This window comes from Manis javanica, chromosome 3, assembly GCF_040802235.1.
Source record: "Manis javanica isolate MJ-LG chromosome 3, MJ_LKY, whole genome shotgun sequence".
Taxonomy (NCBI): Eukaryota; Metazoa; Chordata; class Mammalia; order Pholidota; family Manidae; genus Manis; species Manis javanica.
The window spans coordinates 32,208,043-32,227,652 of NC_133158.1; the positions used below are offsets into that span (position 1 = coordinate 32,208,043).

General features: G+C 40.1%; 1 protein-coding gene across 10 annotated transcripts in view; it reads right to left on the reverse strand.

Annotated features, from left to right (window-relative positions):
* The window catches only part of TAMM41 (TAM41 mitochondrial translocator assembly and maintenance homolog), a 46,162-nt gene extending 36,067 nt beyond the window's left edge, over positions 1–10,095 (reverse strand). For 4 of the 10 annotated variants that reach the window (XR_012129029.1, XR_012129030.1, XR_005056483.2 and 1 more), the window contains exons 1-3: positions 9,718–10,094; positions 7,018–7,200; positions 4,512–4,604 (exon numbers count right to left, since the gene is read on the reverse strand). Coding sequence is in view for 5 of the 10 variants with exons in the window: in XM_017661695.3 (XP_017517184.1) it covers positions 4,512–4,604; positions 7,018–7,200; positions 9,718–9,852 (411 nt within the window). In the remaining 5 variants the exon portion in view is untranslated. Of the gene's footprint in view, positions 1–553; positions 703–4,511; positions 4,605–7,017; positions 7,201–9,717 lie in introns of those variants that run through there. The other 6 variants (XR_012129028.1, XM_037000326.2, XM_017661726.3 and 3 more) reach the window with 5 other exon arrangements.
* Between the last annotated feature and the right edge of the window lie 9,515 nt (positions 10,096–19,610).

A 19,610-nucleotide genomic window follows, 5' to 3' on the forward strand; every position in this document is an offset into this window, starting at 1 on the left:
GCATTCAGTTAGGGATCTGTTCTGGTTAACTTCCTATCTTGAGAGATTATTAAAACAAATGTTAAGATTCTAAAATAACTCCTATGTTCAGTCCTTCAAACATTTTCCCAAACATTGTATTCCGTATAGAATTACGGATCTTGGAGGGCAACCTCATCTTACTGATGGAGAAACTGAGGGTTAAAAGATTACCCCACAGGAAGTTTAGAGGCATATGGGTCAGGCACCTAAGTCCCTGATTCATCCAGAGCTCTTTCCACAACCCTGGAAAGACTCTTTTTTTCCAATTTCCTAATCTTCATCCTCATTCACCAGGTCATGTGCAATTATTCTTCATTTTTTTTTTTTTCTCAGTGGCTTTTACAGAAACTCAATGGAAATAGAAGCTATTTTGAGATACTAACACATCAAAGGTGAAAAAAAAAGTTTGGAAAATTTTTCTATCCAATGAAATATACTTGTTCTCCAAGAAAAGCAGTTCTACTTAGTTTGTTAAAAAGCATTCTGTTTGCTATTTATAAGGTTAAGAGAATAAAAATAAAAGCATCCTTACTCAAAGGAAAAACATCAACTCAGAAGACTCTGCTATTGTGCTGATCTGGTTCTCCAGTGTAAGGTGAACTAGCAACTTGTCTCAGCAGCCCTGTTACTTGCTGTTCAAAGTGAAAAGCCAGTGAACTCTTGAGACACTGCCAGAGAGGCCTGGGAAAAAAAAGAAAGTCCTCAGATTTCTGAATAGCTGTTTGTATCTTACTGGGAGTGCCCCGACCTCAACCGCACAGATAGCATTAGCACTACTGCCAAGGGGAAAATCTTTACTGGAGAGAGCAAGGGGCAATACTTGAAGGGACTTTCAAAGGCCCAACTCAAGAGATTTGTGAGTACCTTTCAAGATGGAAAAAAAAGAGAAAGTCACATGTAGTCTCCTCTCTAATACAGTCACATTGAGACACTCCTTGAATAGCAAAAAGTGAGGTTCTAGTCACAAAGAACACAGCCCTACCTAGTGTTCAAATACTGACCCGTTAACCAAATAGCACTTTCCACAGCAGTGTTTTCCATACCAAAAGCCCAGAAAGGCTAATTTTTCTAAGTGGTCATTGCTTGGGGACCAAGAAGAAACACTGAACATTCAAGCTGGATGAAACCTTATTAATCTATCTGTGGGACTGTGGGCTCTTCTAGGATAAGCGATGTGGTATTATATTTTCCATTCCTTTGGCATGCACAGAGAAGCTTAGTTGTCTTCTGAATAAGGAAACAATTGGCTTAAACTTTGCATTTCAAAGGCTGGAGGCTCAGAGATTTGCTCCCAGTTGGGCAGAGCCAAGACTAGTATGCCAGACTTCCAACTCCCATTCAGGGATGTTTCACACTGCCATGATTTTTCCATCCACAATAAGTACATCAATAAAGCTACTAGATGGTGATGGTTGCCAAACTGTGAACATATTAAAAACCACTGAATTGTACACATTAAATGATTGAGTTGTATGATGTGTGAATTATATACCAATAAAGCTATTATAAAAAAAAGCTGTAATACCAGCAAATAAAAGAGAAAAACATATTGCAACAAATACATGGAAATAAATTAAAATCCTCCTAATAAGGTGGCAAAACCCTGTTGTATGTCAGTAAGAATGCTTTAGATTTTCAAGCCAAGTTATCTATACACTAAAAACCGTATGAAATACAAAAAAAATCTAGACTTGTGTTAAACTGATTGGGGAAATGACTACTAATATTACTTTAGAGATCTCTTGACTTAAAAAAGGACTGGCTACAAGGTTCTATTAAATACTTTAACGTTATGGTTCTTTACTTGGTAAATGACTCAAAAACTTAAGGCTGCACTAGAAATAAAAATGGGTTCTCTCCTCAATGATGAGGTCACTTAATGGTAAAGTATGATAGAAATTTAATTTGTAGACAACTTTTTTCGGAAATGTTCATCTTTTAACGCAAGGTCTCCTGTATATTTGTTTTTATTTCTAATTAATGAACTTATGTTTTTAGAGTAGTTTTAGATTCACAGAGAAATTGATGGGAAGTACAGAGAGTTCCATACACCTTCTGTGTATTCCTTTTAAAGGCTTAAATTGCTAGTGATTGAGAAATTCTATTTTCAATATGGAAAATAATTTAGTGCTTTAGACAATAAAATTTAAAGTACTCCTTCTTTAAAACATGTAAAAACAAAGAATTCACACTCATTCTTTCTTAAGACATGAATCCACTTTTTTGGTCCAAAATACTACCAACCCTTTCTTTTCAATGAGATTTGTTCAAGTTTGATTAATATTTGCTGCCACCTAGAGGTCAAGAAAGCATGTTTAAAGATGGTTACCCCTGAGAATTCTCTGGGTGACAAGAGATTTCCACTTGAGAGAGAAACTGGGGACAGGAGTGGGTGGAAAAGTTAATTTGCATACTTATGATTTTTATGTCTATGATTTGTTATGTTCAACACCTGCAACTGATTTTTAAAATAGCTTAATTTTCTTGTGTTAGAAGCTTAATAATCTGAGGGCTGGCCATTGTGATCAATAACATTTTCTTCTCCAAGTTAGCTGACAAAATGCCGTTTTACATAATATTAAGTACAGCTTGTCTTGAATCACTGTTTTTATTTTATCAGGATATATGACATATAGATGAAATCTGAGGTCATTTCCAGTGCTTACATTCTGAGATTTCATGGTGTTTCAGTTTTCTAAAGCCTCTTTAAAAAAAACTTGAAATATTTCAAGCACAAAGCATAGCATAAGGAATAACACATTTCCACATTCAATATCTCATTTTATCTCAGAATAATTCTCAGAGAGGCAAGGGCAAAGAGAAGAGAAAGATAATTTCCTGCGTTTCTGCTTAGGACCAGGCATTTGAGATCTAGGCCTTTCTCAAGTGCCTGTTGAGCTAGTGTCATCAGCCTCACCCCCAGATAAGGAAGTTCGGAGGCTCTGCGAGATTCAGTGGGTGCTGGAGGGCCACGTGGCTCGGGTTGCTACAGCTGGGAGCCAAACCCTGCATTCCTCTGATCCTAAAGCATCTCTGTTCTTTCTCAGCACAGCCATTCCGCTTCCGCTCTTCAGTAATTCGTCAAGTAGACAGGGCAAGTATTGTTATTCCCATTCTACAGAAAAATTAACTGAGGTTCAGAAAGGTAAAACAAATTGCTCAAGTTTGCATAAACAGCCATAAGTGACAGGAATGAGTATGACCCCAGGCTTATGATCCATGTTCATTACTCTTCCTATAAAGCTACATATTTTGCTGAAAAAAACCTTGGAAAAAACAAATATTCACAAATTTTCAATTATACTTATTTGCTCAATTATGGGCTTTACTAGTTATCCAGCCTAGAAATGAGAAATTCACCTATATAGATGTGAAACTATTTCAGTAAGCCTATTGCTTCTGAATTAAAAAAAATGTTTTTACTCAAGCAAAAATTACATAGATTGAAGTACACAAGTCTAATGGGTACAATTTGACAAGTTTTTACATATGGATATGCCTATGTACCTACTGCCCTGATCAAGTGTTTCTGAGTGTTTTAATGAGCTATGCTGTTACATTTTAAGCCAAGAAACAAGGCAAACGTCTGCCCAGGTATACCAACAGAGATTTTCATGACACAACTAAGCAAGCTAAGACTGTATACATCTCTCATTTTTTCCATAACTGACAAAAGGAGAAACAGCATAGTCACCCTTAGGGGGCACATTTGAGAACGATCCATGTACCCTCCTTTGGGGCCTGAGACCCTCTGACAGCACAGAGAAATTTTTTCCTTGCTGTGAAATTAGCAACTGTGACTATTTCACACAGTTCATAAAGACCCCTTCTCAGGAAACACTATCTGCAAAAAAGAAGAAATGTGATATTTGCAAAGACATGCCAAAAGTTCGAGTCCTCTCCACTTTTTTCCTGTTTCCTGTTTCTATTCAAACACAGGGAGAAGCCTACCCCTACAGCCTCCTCTAGCAGTGTCCCAAATGCTCCAAGAATGTTATGACAGGGTTTTCTCCATGCACCAGGGGATGATGATGAAGGGGACAGAATCCATCCTCCTTGGAATGACTACCTGGTTCGTTTATTTATTCAACAAACATGGGCTGAATGCTTCCTGTGTGCCGGGCATTGTCTCAGCACTGCTGGAATAAACAGTGCCCCATGGTACATTCTAGGAGAGAAGGTGACCTGCGTCGCTGATAGAGGCACCACTGGGGCACTGGGCATTTCCTCTGCCAGCCTCCCCAGCCAAACATACTCATGCTGAGCCTGACCGAGTTGGACAACTGAAGAATCTCTAGAAAGAGGGCAGGGGTGGTATGGATAGTATCTAGATATTGTTCAGCAATGAATTCTGTAGGCAATAAAAGGAGTCTGAAACTATTTTCTGGAGTTCTGTCTCAATGCAATCATGCAATCACAAAGATCCAAGTAAGTTTGGGTTCAAAGAAGAGAGCTGTCCCTAACTATGGCAGCCAAAATAAAACACTTACTGGCTTTTGGAGTCGCCCAGCAATGTATAAGGTATTCCAGTTGAGCAGGTCTTCAATCAAAACACTAGTGCTAATAACTCCATATTTGACAAGCTGGAAAAGAAAAGGGCATGAAAAGGAGCAAAATACCATATTGTTGCTTATGCAAATGTAAAATACAAGGAAATAAATTAATTTCTGACCATAGTAATACCTTGATTTCCAAAGCCACTCAAAATACCTACCTTGTGAAAACAAACATCTCCCAAAATCTTTTGCAAAGGATTAGTTTCTGAGACTGATTTGTCCCCTCAGGTTTATAAGAGGAAGTAACCACTATTTGAACTCAGGCTCTTACGATATGAAAAGCAGAATGGCTCTTAGAAGCTATTTAGTACCTGCTGGTCCTCACTGGATTGGAAATTAAAAACTGGTCCTTGAGAAGTCATAATATAGGTCATGCTTCTCATTTGAAAATTAATAAACCTGAGACTCAGAGGGAATAAATGATGGGCCAAAGTGGCACCATCAGAAGCAGGGTCAAAACCAGGTCCCTGAATTTCAGTCTGGGTTTCCAATGTTCGTTTCATCATAAAGTACAAGAAATTTTTTTTAATTAAAAGTCTTCGCTGGCATCCTCTACACGGAGAATTTCTCTTTCACTACTGACTATTTGAAACACTTTTATAATTACAAAGCAACATCCAAAAGTAAAAACTCTTTATCAATGCTGAACACACGGAATTATGGTCAAGCTCACTTTCAACAGTAATGTATACAAACCCTGAATGTAGTTGTCTCGGGCTACAAAATCCCATTTTCTTCAGTAATTATCTGCAGACTTACTTTGCTGAACTTCAGTATCCAAACAGCCTGCTCAGGCTCCAAATCTCAAATAAGTAGCTAAAACAGTTTCAATTAAAAAGTAGAGTCCCCTTGGCATATAATTATGCCCAAACATTTGGTTACTGGAGCTTGTAATACTGTTTGAAACTATTAATTAGAGATAGGCTCAGTGTAATATTAATTACAGAGAAAGAACAAGCTACATGTTTGGCATGACTAAAGTGGACATGGAAGGCTGTGCTGAATAAACTCCTTCCTTCCACTCTGGCCACCATCTTGCAGAAAGCCCTTCTTTCTGCTGACACTGGGAACACCACTGCTCTGGAAGTAAGGGGCCTGTCACTAACTAGCTGCATGACCTTATGGAAGTCCCTTCTTTTCTCTGCACCTTCAGTTCCTCATTGGCAAAATGCAGTGGAGCAGGACTGGACCTCAACCAGAAAAGTAAATGTGTAGCTGTAAAGCCCAAAAACTGTGCAGACATCACCAATCAATCACAGCACTCCTTCCTGTCAAGTTCACATAAGTCTTCAAAATCCTTCTCAAGTCAGTACTCCAACCTCCCGCCCTTCAAAGAGTGGTTCATTGACCAGAAACATCAGCATCACCTGGGAGCTTGTAAAACAAAATGCAGAGTCTCAGGCTCCATTCCAGACCAAATCAATCAGAATCTGCATTTCAGTAAGATCCTCCGTGATGTGCCTGCATATCAAGGTATGACTGCTCCAAGCAACCAGCAGCATGGGGCAGACCTGGTACAGATGGTGGAACCCCCAGATCATCCCTGGCCTGCTACTCTCTAGGTGCCATCTGACTTAGTCCCCTATTGGTCCTCTTAGGCTGGAGCGCTTCCTAGTTCTAGGGGGCCCTCTTGAACACTGGGCCCCTTCACCTGAAAGGCATTTCAGCTGAGTTCCTGCTATTCAGACAACCCTCTTCCTGGGATCCAGGCCTTTCACCTGCTATCTAATACCCCGTTGTCAAATTCCACCCACCTGCTGGCACCCAGCAATTCCTTTCACTTGTCAACATCAACACAAGTTCCGAACTGCCAGTGATACCCTCTTCACGTCCAACTTCTTCCTGCCCCTTCAAAGAGAAAAGATTACCCTCTCTCTTGATCCCTAGGACCTGCCTACTCCTCCCACTGACAAATCAGGGGTTTTCAAAGTGTGTTTTCTAGATGAGCAGCACCAGCATCATTTGGAAGCTTGTTAGGAATGCAAATGCCTGTTGCTAAGAGAGTACCTCTTAAATGTTCTCAGCACAAGAAAAAAAAATGTAACTGTGTTGTGATGAATGCTAACTAAACTTACTGTGGTAATCAATTCACAATATATACACTATCTACGTTGTACCCCTAAAACCAATACAATGTTATATGGCAACTGTATCTCAATTTTTAAAAACGCAAATCCAAAACCCCACACCAGACTACCGAATCAGAAATTCTGGGTGTTGGGGCCCAGAAATCTGTGTATCCAACAGGCCTTCTGGGGGATTTTGATGCACATTAATATTTGAGAACCACTTGTCCAAAGGCTAAAAGTAAAGACATTCACACTTCACTCAGCAGGAGTGTGAACATTTCTTGACTGCAAGAATATAAGTATTTAGCTGGTGTTCTATTGACAAAGAGTAATAAACTTCCAAGTTAAGACAGAGGCCCAAAGTCACTTACCCTGCCATCACAGACGACCAATGGATTGTAGTAAACTCCAGCACCATAGTTATTCTGGACAATGGTGATAGTCTTGGGCCCCAAAACTTTTAGGAAAGAGTAATGGTTCCAATTTTTCTTCAGGTTCTTTGAATGCCATGCAACAGGGTCATCTACTGTGAACACGAAATCCAGCATGGCATTCTGGGGAGTAAACAAGAGAATGATTTTACTTTTAATTCTTAGAAAGGCACCCAGATAGAGTGGACAGCTCTCAAACGCTCTGCCATTATGATGAATAGAGGACCTGGGGCTGTCATCAGAAATTTAAGCAAATCTCTGAAACCAATCTGAACTTTATTTTCATCAAGGTATGTAATAGCAATGCCTATTTATTGCTATTCTGGCACTCTTCTAAACACTTATTTTACATAGAGTAACTCATTTTATCCTCAACAAAATCCTAAAAGGTAGGTACTGTTATTATTCCAATTTTATAGAGAAGGAAACCAAGACCCAGTGTAACTTCCTTGCCAAGGACACAAAGCAGTGAGTGGTAGACATGGTCTGGTTCCAAATTCTGTGTGCTGAACCGTTAAGCTATGCCACAATTCATCTAAATGTAGGTAAATTTGCTCCACTTTTCTTCCAGATCAAGTTAACACTGTATGGATAAGCTCTGTAAGAATTGTGTAAAGGGAAGTAAGTTATTTTAACTCTCACCCATTCACCAACCACTCTCACTTAGCACCCGTAATGAGCTCTAACAGATCCCGGGACAGAGGTAAGGAGCTCAAAGTCTACTGGGAAGAACAGACATTGTTACTACAGACTTGATAGAGGAATGCAGAATGTACTAATTTCACTCAGAATGGAGTCCGAATAGGAAGGAGAAATTTTCCTATAAAACTATATTCTTCAAGACTCGAATGAATCTGAATCTTGTAGAACGTGCAAGAGTTGAGCAAGCTTGGCAGATATATTAGGAGAAACATGGGCAAGGGGAAGGAAGTCCTGTTAGAGGAAAAGATGTTGATATGAGCTGCTTTAAGGCTAGTGTGGCTGGGATAGAACACGGGCAGGAGAGTGGTGGCGGGGGAGATCAGAGAGGGAGACTGGCTACAATGCTAATTCTCCTGTAGGAGAACAGCTCACTGTAGGGAGGAGAAACTACTGGCCAGGAAACACACAGGAAGCCAACTGCAAGATTCCAGGTGAGAAATGAGACGGTACTGAGGCACTGAAGGAGGAGACTGATCTGAGAGGCACTTAGGCATTAGAAGCTACAAGCCTTGTTAACTTGCAGGGAATAGGGGTGAGGGAATGGGAAGAAAGGACCTTTTTTGGGGGGGAATGCCAGATCTGCTCAAAGGAAAATCTTCATGGAAAAAAATGAAGAGATGGCTATAGAATCAGGAGGTTAAGGCCTACTCGGAGGTGCCCACAATGTGATCCATAAACCACTGGTGATACTTGAGATTTGGGGTGGACATGTTTTTTAAAAATGTATAACCATGTTGATATAGTTAGTAAAATAACTAGCCAATAATAACCTATAATGTCTTATGTACCTATAATTCAAACTTCTCCTATGCCATCAATTTAAAGAAAAGTATTACTTAAACACTAGAATAGGTAGGAAACAGGAAACCCAAGCAGTCGTGTAGATGGCTTCACCAGGAAGTGAACAAACTTTACACCAAAGACAAATTGCAGCCAGGCAGGCAAATGCAGGAGACCCTATTACAATCTGACACTTCCATTTCCTCAGTTTATTATAGATGAGAAACCTTAAACGAACAAGCCTAACAGCAAGCAGAAAACCAGTTCCGAACACACCTTGTACACACAGAGAACATGTCTATTTAGACTGCAGCTCCTCTTATGTTATTTCAGCGAAAGTGCTAAAGCCTTAACACAGAAAGTCAGTAACAGTCTCTTTTAAATGGGAAATATTTGCCACACTCTTCTGCTGTGTCTTGAATCTGTCTCCATCTGGAAGCAAATATTTTCCCCTCCTTATTTACAGAAAGAAAAAAAAATCTGCCATCATAAGGAGAATTGTATTCTCATGGCTGTTGCGCTCAGCCACTTTGAAGAGTAACCATGCCTTGTGTCCTAAAGAGACTCTTGTAAAATGTTCTGAGTATGGGTAAACACACTGGTCACTGCCTTTTGTTAGGTAACTTCACTGCACCTGCCCTGGCCCTACAACCAGTTGTTCAGCTTTCTGAAGTCAAGAGGATCATTTTCCTGTAGAAGGACCTCCTACAGATGTAGAAGTGACTCTCAAGCAAGGCTACGCATAAAATCACGTGGGAAGTTTTTTAAATTCCTTAAGTCTGGGCCTCGTCCCAGACTAATTAAATCGGAATCTCCACAGGTGAAACCCATGTATCAGTATATGCTCAGTCAAGGCTGAGTACACTAAACTATCAAATATTTGATTTCCTTTCTTCCATCTTGCCTCTGCTATCACCTTTTCCCTCCACATAATTGCTCTTCCTGCTCTACACCAAAGTGGACTCCTACTTATCCTTCAAAACTCAGCTCACGCTGTCGTTCTACTAGGAAGACCTTCGTACGGTTTGTACTTCGCCAGCCGACACGGGGAGTGCGCACAGAGGCGCGGCTCTAGGGCTCTGGAGGATGGAAGGCAAAAGGGAACTCGTGAGGACAGGCCTATTTCAGGCGTGGGGCTGGCCCGGGGGCCGGGCTCACCTTCTGGTTTGCACTGGGCCCCGCCTGGCGGTACACCCCGGAGCCGTAGGCGAAAGCCAGGCTCAGCTCCTCGGGGAAGTGAGACAGGATCTTGCGGAAGGCCACCCCTGAGCTCTGCAGCGCCTGCAGCGCCATGGGGCCGGGAACGGGACAGGGCCTCTGGGCGGAGCAGAGCGGGGAGAAGACAACGGGGCGGCGGACGGAGACCGTGACCGGAGGTTAGGGAGGGGAGACAGAAGCGGAGCCCCGGCCCGCACGGGAGAGGGCTAGGGCCGGGATGGAAACTGACGGGGTCGACAAGGACTCGGAGCAGTAGGCCAATCCCAACGAGGCTGGAAGAGGCTGAGGTGGGCGGGGGTGGTGTCGCTCCTTCGCACTCACGCGCTGCAAAAGGCGCAAGAGAAGGCGCTCGCCCGCATGTGGGGCACTCGAGAGCTTCTTAGCGACCTCTTGTGGTAGGAGGAGCGCACTGCAGGCTGACATACGGGTTGGGGGAGCATCAGCTAATTGAACTGCTTTTGAGCCTTAAGAATCGTTTTTTGTTCTTGCCTCAAACCACATTTTGGTAAATGCCTATGAAATCGCACATGCATTGCAGAATATCTTTTTTAAATGTTTTAAAATTCATATAATATACAGTTGTACACTTTATGTGCAATGAGTACATTCACAATGTTATGCAACCATCATCTCTACCTAGGTGCGGAATTGTAGATTTTGAAGGTGTGTGAAGCCCAAATTAAAATCACGCCCAATTCCATTATCCAGAGATTATCACTGTTAAGAGTTAGCTGTGACTTTTTCCTATTAAAGCTCTTTTCAAATCCGATGATGGGTAAGAAAGTGTTCCATAAATGGTGAAGGAATGCACCAATGTTCTCTGATATTTGTATTTAATTTAAGGGTGGAAAAGAGTCCTTGTCTCTTTGCCTTGGAGATTAGTCTTCTGAAAGGGCACATTAAATACAGTTTCTGGCGAAAACAGGACCCCAAGTGAGACCTCACCTATTTAGGTATAATTAGAGAGACTTGCTCAAGATTACAGGGCCCTTCAGGATGTAGTTTGACTTCTATATCTGAACTTTCAGATACTCTTTCCTTCTTCCCTGATATACACTGCCTTTCAAAAACAACAGATGTAATGATGGCTAGTTTGAGTAATGCTGATATATTTCCCCTGCATTTTTCACTGAGACCCTTCTTCAGCTCTGTCATAGGAGGATTTTGCCTTCATTTTTATAGGTGAAGAAGTTAAGTCAGAGAGAGAAAGCAATGTGCTTAGGATCACATCAGCCTTGGACAAAATAAGCTGAAACCCAGGTTTGGCTGCATGTCCTGCAATTCTGCTCTGTCCTTGAAGTGTTTTGAGTAGGGACCTGTCAGGCTCAAACGGTTAGCCTGCATTAAAGTGGGGAGAGAAAAGGCGCGGTGACCAGTTAGGCAGCTGTTACCATAGTTTCACCTTGAACTGAAGATGCCTGGCCTGGGGTGATACAGACAGGGATGGGATTAATTCAGTTTGAAAGATGATTATTTGAATTCAAACCCTGGGCTCAGTACTGAATCTAGTGCTGAGGATTTGAAATGCCTAGAACAGGGCTGCTGCCTTGCAGGAGCTCAGGGTTTGTGGGGGAGACAGACATGCAAACTCAGAATATAATGTTTGATAATGAAGTTGGATATCCAGAGCCCCACAGGACCTCTGATGAGGGAGCATTAATCAGTTCTGGGTGTGCTGCCAGAGACCAGAGGAGATTTCACAGTGATGGTGTATGAGCCAAGCCTTGAAGGATGGGTGGGAGTTTATCAGTCAGGAGATAGAGGGAGAAATTCTACCAAAGAAGAATTTACAAGTGATAATAATAACAGGTGACATTATTTATGTACTATTCCCAAACACTTCCTGTAGTTGCCTCTTTTCATCTTTCCAAAGACCCCATGAAACAGGTTCTCTCAGATTATCATTTTTCATCTGAAAGAGGGCCTAAAAGGAGAAGCCAGTTTCCCAAAGTCACAGTTAGAAAAGTGGAGAAGTGGGGATTCGAACCCAGGGCTCCCAGACTCCAAAGGCCAAGCTCCTTACCATGGTGATTTAGTGCCTTCTGAAATTGACTGCTTGTGAGGCAAGAAGAGAAAATGGGAAATCGTCTGGTTCTTCTCCATCAGCCAAGGTTGTGGGGCAAAAGCAGTAGCCACAGGGGCAACCGAGAGAATCAGGGCAGGAGAGGGGAAGCACAGTGTGTCTTAGTCTCCTGGTACCATCACAGTCATTTCGGTTTCTTCTGGCTAAATATCACCCTTGCCAGGATTGCCAGGATCTGAAATGCCCTTAATATTACATTGAAACCTTTCACTTAAAGACAGCAAATAACTCAATTCATCAGCCATGTTTCTTTTTTCTGTCTTTCTCCCTTCCCTTGAGGAAATAATTCAACTTTGTTTTGTTTCACTCTTTCAAAAGTAGTCCATGCTCATAAAAATTTAAACATTACAAAAATACGTATGCCATCACCCAGAGATAGCCACTGGTAATCTTTGGTACATATTCCTCCAGGTATTTTCCTATGACTATATTAACATTAAAAACATTTTAAAATGGAATCATATGATAGATACTATTTTTCAATTTGCTTTTTTTCACTTAATGGATCTGGGACATCTTTCCATCTCCAAATATATAGATCTGTCTCATTCCATTTATTAGCAGCAAATTTTTCTAAAATATGGATATTCCATCATTTGTTTCAACATTTTCATATTGACAGATAAAGATTATCACATTTTTCATACATGCAAGCAATGCTACAGTGAACATCCTTGTACATAGACCTTTGTGTACATGTGCAAGTATTACTATAAAGTAGATTCCTGGAAGTGGAATTGCTAGGTTGAAGTGTCAGCATATTGCTAAAATCCCCTCCAAAAGATTGTACCAATTCACACTCCTACCAAGGGCTTTAGTCCTTGACATAAAGATTCTGCAATGTTTCTCCATTTTTCTCTCTTACAGGCTTTCACACCTAATCACCAGTAATTTTCATTTTCACAAACACTTTCCTTCCTGATAATGCAAAACCACCAGCTGGAAAGTTCCATCACATTCCTGTGTGATTTTTGCCTCTCTCCAGAAAGACGCAGAAGCAATCTAGCAGAGAACACATTCGTATTTTTCAGCAGAAATCTCCCTGCTCCTAGCAGTTCATCCAGTCACTTTTAAATTACATGGCTTGTTATGTTAGAAGCTATTAAAAAGCCCTAGTGTTCTATATAATCACTTTAGGGTTCTGTTGGAACTCTCATACCAATGCAATAAAAATGTTAGAGAACCATTTAAAAATGCAGATACATGCCATTTGATTTGAATGAATGCTGGGTCTCATTTTTCTGATTTATCCAGCTGTTGGATTCTTTAATAATGACCTTGTTAGGCTAGGTTTCACTAGGAAAATGTTCACCTATTCCATTTAAAAAAAAGCCTGTAAAATCTCTATAACTTTTATGCCTTCATTTTTCTTCTAATCAGTGTTTTAGAAAAGGATAGAAAATGTTTGGGACAAGAAAACCCAAGTTCTGTGGTTCTTCTGATTAATAATGTGTTTAATTTATCTGCTGATGGAGATGAAGGAGAGGGTCTTGGTCTCAGTTTCGTCAGTGGGGGGTCACTCTGTTACATCTTTCCATCTCAGCACAATGCCTGTTTGATGTGTCATAACAGGACCAGACTGAAAGCATCTTTCATACCCCTCTAATCTCTGATCAGGGGCTCCAAGGTACCACCTGAGTATGAACCTGGGCCCCAGGAGTTAATAGCTGTGTGTCCACATCAAGATGACTAGAACTCTCTGGGCCTTGTTCTCTTCATTTGTAAAATGGGCCTCATAATAGTACCTACTTTATAGGATTGCTGGGAGAATAAATGAGGTAGTATCCAGGAAGCAGAGGACAGTGCCTGCCACAAAGTAGCAATAAATGTTCTCCATCTCACTGAGTTCTTAAGAGACAATATAAAAGGAATTAAGAATAATAATTATATTATAGTTATATCTAGTATCTTTATGGCATTTAGCATTTTACACAAAGCCCTTTTCCAGACATGATTTTATTTAATTCTTAAAACAAATTCTGAGAAATGAGTGGTTATTATTCCAGTTTTACAGATGCATAAACTGAAGCATAGAAAAATGAAGTGATTTGCCTGAAGTTGCAGGGTGAATGGCTGCCCATGTCAATACCACTTGGTCTCTAAGTCTAATCCATTCCCTTTTACCCATAAAAAAACACAAATTGTTCATTTTCTCTGGGGATTTATTCACTCATTCATTCATTCAGTCTCCCATTGAAATCTTTTTCATCTTTTAATTCCAGCTCAAATATCACCTCCTTTTAATCAGAAGTGGTTGTTCTATCCTCTGTGCCTGAATAACCATTTGCTTACAGATCCCCAGCCCTTGTCTTAAATTTCAGATATGTCTGCCCAGGGCAGTTACTAAAGGCTTGGGACTCTCTTAGGTCAGGGACCATATCTCATTCATCTTCATCTTTCTACCCTTTAGTGCCTAGCACAATGCCTGAAACAAAGTTTCTATAATTGAGAACATCATAGACTGGTGGCCAAAAATAAACATGCAAAGCAAGTATGGTAAAATACAGACAAGTTCTGAATAGCTGTGGTAAGACAGCTCTTCTGAGTTTCTGGGAAAGCTTCTTGTGGAGGGCAGGGGGTAATATTTGAACTAGTTATTCAAAGATGACCAGCAGTTCACCAGATAGGAAAAAATAGTGAAAACATTCTAGGCAGAAAGAACAGCCTCTATACTGGGTCTTAGAATTTTCACTCTAGGAGGACACTGTGCTTTCCAATGGAAGTGTGGAAGATCACAGACTATTACAGTGCCAAAGAAGTGAATGAATAATGGGAGAATTTTAGGGAACAAAGCAGGTATCTCATCTGAGAGGCAGTATAATATACAGTTGACCTTGGATACATGGATTTGAACTGTGCAGGTACACTTATATGCAGATTTTTAAAAATAAATATATCAGAAGAATATTTGGAGATTTGCAACAATTTGAAAAGAACATTTTCTTTTCTCTAGCTTACTTCATTGTAAGAATACAGTATATAATACATAAAACATACAAAATATGTGTTAATTGACTGTTATGAGTAAGGATTCTGGTCAGCAGTAGGCTATTAATAGTTAAGCTTTTTTGGGGGGGGGTCAAATGTTTATATGCAAATTTTCAATAGCACAGGGGGTTGGTGCCCCCAACTCTCTGGGTTGATCAAGGGTCAACTATAGTGGTCAAGAGTGCATACTCTGGATCTGGTTTGAAGCCTGGTTTGAAGTTTGGTTCAGTCATTTATTACTTGTTTGACTTGGACAAGTATCTCTATGCCTCAGTTTGCACATGTATAAAGTAGAGATAATACTAGTCTCATCTCACAAGGTAGTGATGATGACTAAGCTGGTTAACATACATAAAGTGCTTGGAAAAATACCTGACATGTAGTGTACACTATTGCTATTATTATAATTATTAATAATTATCTACTGTCCATGAAAATAAATCAAGTCAGCAATTTTATCTCTGTAAAACTGGCCCTGAATTTTGAGTTGGCAAAAAATCCAATTAGAGGAGAAAGAATTAGTCACTGGATATCAAGTCTAGTCATAAACGTCTTGCAATCCGGATTGGGTGTAAAGCAGGATGTCCCAAAGTGGGTTTCATTAAATTATTATTATTTGGAGTTATTTGGAGAAAAAAAATTCCATGGTCAATCAAGTTTGGGAAATCATATTAAATAGAGGCAAATAGATTTCTTTGCTGTGGGATTTCTCAGAGCATTAATATATTAATATGCGTTGTGTATCACCAAGAGAAAAATAAAGTGTGTAGCATTTTCCAATTTCCTAGACTGTTTTCCTTTTCCCTCCCTCCCTCCCTCTAGCCATTCCTCTCTCTACACCTTCTGGGATTAATATTCTGTCGCATCAATTTCAGAAACCTTGGTGCCAAGCACTGCTTTGTTGTCAGAAAGTCATCTCCGAGTCCCAAACCAATCAAGACTAATTTACACAGAGCTCTTTTGGCTGAAGGTACTGGAGGATCCCACACCCGAAGAGAGAAATTGAGACAAATGACAAATGCATTACCATTATAATTTGTGGTAGTAAAAAATACAACAAGAATATCACTGGTTTTGATTGTGAAGATGGTTTTGTTCAGATACAAAACTGATAAAACTCTAGGAATAATCATCTTGATGAGACATTCTTGTTTTGAATGATACTCTCCACATCTCCAGGGTCTGAGCCTTTTACCTGGCGTCTTACTACTTTGGGCACCATCTGGGCCTCTTCATGGATGGAAGTGACACAGGAAGAGATACTACAGCTAGTACACAAACACTTCTTTGTTAGCACTTCCATGTATGACACCAACTCTCCATGAGGGAGGTACTCTTATTAGGATGTGATTTTTTTTCTTTTAATTTTATTTTTAAAATTGTCATGACTTTTGGACTTTTTGTTGATGTATACTTTGAGAATTTTAATGCACATAGAGATTCACATAAATGCCACTGTGATCAGAGTATAGAACAATTTCTTCACCCCTGAAGACAACTTTTTGTGTGCTGATTGCAATCTGCATATCTACTTTGAGGAGTATCTGCTCAAATCTTTTGCTCATTTTGTTGTTGTTGGATTGTTTTTTTGATGTTGAGTTTGAGAGGTCTTTATGAATTCTGGATACAAGTTCTGTGTCAGATATGTGCAACATGTTTAAAGTATTTGCAAATATTTTCTCCTGCTCCATAGCTGATATTTCATTCTCTTGACATTCTCTGTCACAAAGCAAAAGTTTTAATTTTCATTGAGTCCAACTTATCAACAGGGGATAAATTTTCTTTTAAAGTTTGTGCTTTTGATATCATGTCTAAGAACCTTTTGACTGCCCCTAGAGGACAGAAGTTTTTCTCCCATATTTTCTTCTTAAAGCTTTATAATTGGAGATTTTACAATTAAATCTATGATCCATTTTGAAATTTTTTTGTATAAAGTGTGCAGTTTAAGTAAAGGTTCATTTTCTGACATACGGATGTATAATTTCCACAGCACCAATGGTTGAAAAGATTGTCATTTCTCCACTGAATTGCCTTTGCATTTTTGTGAGAAATCAATTGGTTATATTTTAAGTGGGTGTATTTCTGGACTCTATTCTGTTCTACTGATCTATATGTCTGTGCCATATATATCCAGTACTGTACTGTCTTGATTAGTGGAGATTTATAATATCTTAAAATTGGGTACTGTGATTATTTAATTTTATTCTTCTTTTTCAAAATTGTTTTATATCCTAGTTCCTTTACTTTCCCTATATTTTAGAATCAGCTTATCTATGTTTGCAAAGATCCCACTGGGATTTTTACTGGAATTATGTTAAATCTATAAATCATATGGGAAGAATTGACTTATTTACTATGTTGGGTCTTCTGATCCATGAACATAGTATGTCAATCTCTCCATTTGTTCAGGTTTCTTTTTTAGTTTCTTTCTTTCAACACTCAGATATTTTCTGACCCTTAACCAGAAAGCTGGGGATTTATTTAGCTTACTCTGCTGCTCACTTCCAATAAGTACATCCATATCTCAGGTCAAGAAAGAGAAAAATAAACAGGTTTGCCTTACCCCTTTGGGACCACATCTACTCTGACCTCTGAAGTTTCCCCCCTGTCTGAATTTGAGGCTCCTATGAATCATTGTTACCACTGCTGTCACTGCCACGGCCACACAGTCACTAGGGGAGGAGGGAGAGGGGGAGGAGTTGGGGGAGGAGAAGTAGAAGGAAAAGAAGCAGCAGCCACACCTGGAATTTCTCCTCCTTTCTCTGACATCAGGACACCTTTGTCCTGCTCCTAGAATCATAACTAGAGGACTTCTCTCTGTCCATGTGGGTGTCTACTTCCAGGTTGGGGCTGTGTTGAGTTCAGGCTGGGAGGTATTGGAGTAAAAAAAGAAAATTATGGTAAACTCCTTTTCAGTTTAGTGGTACTTTGCATTCTAGTTTTCTTTCCTCATCTGACTACTCATGTTTATTTTTGAGAGACTTCTGCTCTGTACAACACAGCATAGCGTAGCTTATCCTGAGCCGTACAGTAGCAGTGGATTTCAAAGTGTGGTCCTCAGTCTGGCCGCTCCAGCATTGCCTAGGTCTTTTGTTGGTGCTGACCTGCTGGTCCCACCCCAAGCCTATTGAAACAAGGTAGCTAGGGACAGGACCCAGCACTGCGATTTCACAAGCCCTCCAGATGAGTCTGTGGCATGCTACAGTTTGAGAACTATCAATTTAGGGAATCAACAGCGTCAGCAATAGATCTCTGGTCTTCTCAGTTGCCACATAGTGAACGCCATGTGCACTTCTCCCCTAGCAGCTGAGTCTGTGTCCCTGGTTGTCATAGAACCTGAAGGTACCACAGCTTCAACTGTGATGATGCTTTTGTCTGCCAGGGGCACCTGTGCCCACTCCAGTGTGACGCCCTTTCCTCCTTCTCCAACTGTAGGGGGTGCAGTGCATGCTCAAACTTCTGCGCGGTTTGCTGCCTCCGAAGCGCTTCTCCTCTTACCCCCAGGGCACAATCCCCTCCCCTCCACCGTAGCAGCTGTTGCATAAGCAGCCTGAAGCTGCCCCTCCCTCCTCTATAAAAATTTTAACTAATAACCTGCAAAGCCTGATGTTTTTATTGCTCTGGGAGGCTTTGGAAAGGTAAAAGAATAATTTTATTAGGTTTCATTTAGAAATATTAGTAGCCAGAGGATCATTTGAATTACATGTGGAGTCCACAGGGCTCCTGAGACTCTAAGCTAGAAGTAGGACTGATCAGTCCTACTCACCTCAATTTTAAGGGGAAACCACAAGGGCCAGGGAGATGCATGGGCCTCCCCAGTGCCTCCAAGTTTAGTATCAGTGGCTTTAATGATGTTTTGATCCTTAAGGATCAACATGCTATCTTTTTTAAAAAACAAAATATTGTCCCTTTTTTCCATATTTTTTGTTGTTGAAGTGTAATTGATATACAATATTATACTGGTTTTAAGTAAAAACATAATATTAAGTTTAGACAACTATAAACATTCTTTTTCATTATTGCAGTAACATATACATAACATAACATTTTTAAGTGTCCAGTTCAGTGGCATGAAGTACATTCACACTGTGTATAACCACCCCCACCATCCAGCTCCAGAATTTTCTCATCTTCCCAAACTGAAGCTCTGTCCCCATTAAACACTAAACTCCCGTTTCTACCTCTCTCATTACCTGGATTCCACAATTCTATTTTTATTTCTATGAGTTTTACTAGTCATTGTTCCTCATATAAGGGGAGTCATACAGTGTTTGCCCTTTTTTGACTGACATTTCACTTAGTGTGATGTTCAAGGTTCTTCCATGTTGTGGCATGTGTCAGAATTACCCTCCTTTTTAAGGCCAAATAATATTACTGCATGTGTAGATCACACTTTATCCATTTGTCTGTTGATGGACACCTGGTTTGACTACTTTACGTAATGCTGATGTGAACATGGGTGTACCAATGTCTGTCCGAGTCCCTGCTTTCAATCATTTTGCATATACACCCAGAAGTGGAATTGTTGGACCATATGGTAATTCTGCTTGTAGCTTTTTGAGGAACTATCTTACTCATTATCTGTGTTTTTGATTATAGTCACCCTAATGGGTGTGAAGTGGTTCCTCATTGTAATTTTGATTTGCATTTCCCTGATACAAAAGGGTTTTACATTTTATACTAGGTTTTTCTTCTTAGAGTTTTAGAGTTTTGGTTCTCACATTTAGGTCTTTGATCCATTTTGAGTTCATTTTTGTACATG